The sequence below is a fragment of the Leishmania donovani genome, chromosome 10, assembly GCF_000227135.1.
Source record: "Leishmania donovani BPK282A1 complete genome, chromosome 10".
Taxonomy (NCBI): Eukaryota; Euglenozoa; class Kinetoplastea; order Trypanosomatida; family Trypanosomatidae; genus Leishmania; species Leishmania donovani.
Genome location: NC_018237.1, coordinates 223,198 through 226,578, shown reverse-complemented (window position 1 = coordinate 226,578; position 3,381 = coordinate 223,198). Strand labels below are relative to the sequence as shown.

The window sequence follows — 3,381 nt, the reverse complement described above, 5'->3', positions numbered from 1 at the left end:
GAGGAGCGCGGGCTCGACCTCGACGCGGATGTGGTGGCGCGCGAGAGTTCGGACAGGCGAGACGGCGGGCGCTTACAGTGGGGCGGCGGTGATGGCTCTGCGAAACCACGCTGCACGCTCCGCCCCTCCTCTCGCGCCACATCCGACTCCCTCGCGCCCGCACGCCGGCCGCTGCCACCCCGCTGTGGCGAATCGGCCGCGCTCGCCACCGCACGCAAGGTCTCCTCAGACTCGTGCACCTCGCGACTTCGCAGCGCCGCTACGATGGCACGCAGCGTCTGCGACTTGCCCGTTCCAGCGCCGCCCGTCACGAAGATGTTGAAGCCGCGTACAGCCAGATCGACCGCTTTCGCTTGCGTGGGGTCCAACATGACAGATGATGTCTGCGGCGGCCGTGGGTTCTGGAGATTCTCGCTGTTGTCGCGCGGATCGGCGCCGCTTCCGACGACCACGCTGACGGCCGTGCGAAGCGCGGTCGGGGGTACGCGCGGCGGCGGCAGAGTCTGTGCGGTCGGCACGACCGACGCTCGTGCTCACGGCGGCTTTCGGGGCGGCAACGGCCGTCGTGGTGCACTCCCGCGTCACACCACCTCCACCCACGGGAGACGCCGTTCGACCACCCACCGCCCCCTCCCTTGCTTGACCGGGCCGAAGCCCGTCCTGCGCCGTATCCGAGTCGGAGAGACGCAGCAGGACCGCGTCTCTGTCTCTCGCGCCGGTGGCAGCAGTACCAGAGACCGTCACGTGATGTCGCGCTGCACCGCGCACGTTGGAGTAGACTCCGTGCACGGAGTGTGCGCCTTCCGCGTCCGCCGCCGCATGAGCTGCTGCTCGGGTGTTCAGACTACCACCAGCGGCACCGCCACCGCGCACAGCAGCGCGTCTTCTGTGCAGTTTTGGTTGGCGCTCCTGCCGTCCGCCCCTCGCAAAGTACTTCGCCTCGCTGAGAGCGAGGCAGGCACGCTGCATGCAAGGGACCAAGGAAAGCGAGTGGGCACCACGGCAGCAGTGACGGCGTGTGTGCTCGTGCCACACGCGCGCCTTTCGCCACCGTCGCCTCTTGACGGGTGCGCAGTTCGCATGAGCTGGGCAGGGGTGCGCTGACGCAGCACGGCTGGCCGCGGGACACTGAGCGAGGCCAGCAAGCCAGGCGCAGAGACAAGGGGGCCCATCGGAGCCCGCGTGCACGCCCGTCCTCCCACGAGAGGCCGCAGCGCCCCCACGAGGGCCCCGTGGAGAGGGGGCCACCCCAAACAATGCGACAGGCAAGGCGCAGGGGAGCAGCAGCAGCGGCCGCCCTCCCCCGTGCGAGTCGTTTCGCCCGCCCAGTGCGGCGTCGCACCGACACTGCTGTGAGCCACACAACGACGCGCAGGGGTGCTGCACAGCAGAGGGGGCACGACAAGGGACGTCGCCGAGGACGACGCTGTGTGTGTCCGTGCGTGTGTGGGGTGGTGGTGGTGGCAGTGGCCGTTGGGGGGGGGGTTGAGCGGGGTCTAAACGGCGGCTGGCGTGATGGCGTGAGCGGCGCACCGGGGAGCAAGCGGACCCACAGCGACGCGGACAGCGACGGCAGAGGGATGGCGGCTGGGACGGCGCTCGAGCCGTGAATGAGAGCGTGCCTTGGATTGTGTGCGTGTCTGCGCACTGCACTGTCGCCCCCCCCCTTCAACGCAATCAACGCAGCGAGCGAGCCCGCGAGGGCCGAAGCGGTGCACTCCGTCACGCATACATCGACAGCCTGACAGGACAACAGCGGGCAGGGGAGACGTGGCGGATGCCAAGGGAATACGACTGAGTGAGGGCACGAGGAAGGGTTAGGGGAGCGCGGTGCATGTGAAGGAGTGAGACGGCGACATAGCGAGGCGGACAGCGACATGGCTGTCCGCGCATGCCCGCTAAGGGAGGGGCCGTGGGCAAGGTCTCCTCTCACTATCCCACACCTTTGCTCCACCGCAGGCAATGCCCGCCTGGAAGACAGGGCTGCCTCGGCGAGCCCGGGGAAGAGAGGGGCAGAAGCCGGCCCCGCAGCACGGGGAGAGCGCCTGCATCCTGACGCACGTTTTCTTGAGGGCAGCACTCACCCAGCAAGCGGCGCACTGGCGCGTGCAAGGCCCTGGGCGGCCATGCAAATGCGCGCGCACAGGTGGGATAGGCCGCGGTGACCGCGTTGCCCAGCGCACCGCGAGGGAAGGCCACGAGGGACACGAGCTCAGGGGGTGGGCGGGGGCGGAGCTCACGCCGGCGTTCGCCGCCATGGATGCCGCATGTCCCCTCCGGGCTGCGACGCGAGGCTTCCACGCAGGTAAGACGTACGCGAACGCGTGTGCGCACCGCGCCCGCATGCGCTTCACGCATTTCGGCTGTTTGGCCGGAGCCACAGAAACAGGAGGGAAGGAAGGCGGAGGGCTTGGGAGGGTGAGGGGGAGGGAGTCGGATAGGGTGCGGGCGCCGCGTGCCAGCTGCTGTCGTGCCGCCCACCACAGCCTACAGGCACCTGTGGCGGCGGAGGCGTCACCGGGCAGGGTCTCTGACGCCGCAGTGAAGGATATAACGTTGCACAGCTCCGCACACAGACACGCACAGGAGATGACAGCGCAGGGCGACCCGCACACAACACAACGACGAAGTCAGGCCGATGGGCGGGAGGGCAGAAGAGAGTAGAAGGAAGGCGTATAGAGAGCCACGAGGGAGACGGGAGGGAGAGGGAGCGCGGTGAGGGGAGGCCCCGGTGACGGACACGCAACAGCGAAGAACGCGAGCCATCACGAAGCGCCCAGAGAAAGAAGGTCCCCAACGAAGAGGTGACAACACACAGAACAGAGGGACCGCGAGGGGGAGGGGAGGGGAGGGGAGGGGAGGGGGCGCAGCGCAGTATACAGCTGCCACAATAACAGACCCCGCGCACACCCACACACACGCCATGGAATAGGAGGCAGAAGCCCGACCAGCGCGTGGCGGCCGGGCTCGGCAAAACGGCGGGCGTGACACCACCGTGCCACACGCACGCGCCCGCACCCGCGGATGCCGCGGATGGCCGCCAGCGGGTGGGGGTGTGCGGGTGTCGCAGGGAACAAATAGAAGACAAATAAGGAAGTGAAAGAAGGCATGCGCACCCGCGCACGACACCCCCTCCCTCCCTCAGCTCCCGCGCGCTGCTGCACCTCTCCAAGCGCACAGGCACCGTGCGCAGCGGCGCAGCGAAGCAAGCGTAGAACAGGCGAGGAGATGAAAGGACAGCGTGGAGCTCTTCCGAGAGACAACGAGAGGGAGGGAGGGAGGGGGGAGCAGGGGACACGCCATCAGCACCCGTCCTATCCACCGTCTAGAGCGCCACGGCCAGCAGCGCGGCCACCAGCAGCGCCGTCGCCGCGGCGCGCG

The 3,381-nt window shown here is 68.6% G+C and overlaps 1 protein-coding gene across 1 annotated transcript; it reads right to left on the bottom strand.

Moving 5' to 3' along the window:
- Positions 1 to 1,496: 1,496 nt before the first annotated feature.
- Positions 1,497 to 1,730, bottom strand: LDBPK_100521 (hypothetical protein, unknown function; the record flags this gene model as incomplete). Its single annotated transcript, XM_003858841.1, has 1 exon — positions 1,497 to 1,730. The coding sequence occupies one exon, from the start codon at positions 1,728 to 1,730 to the stop codon at positions 1,497 to 1,499; it is 234 nt and encodes a 77-aa protein (XP_003858889.1).
- Positions 1,731 to 3,381: the final 1,651 nt, after the last annotated feature.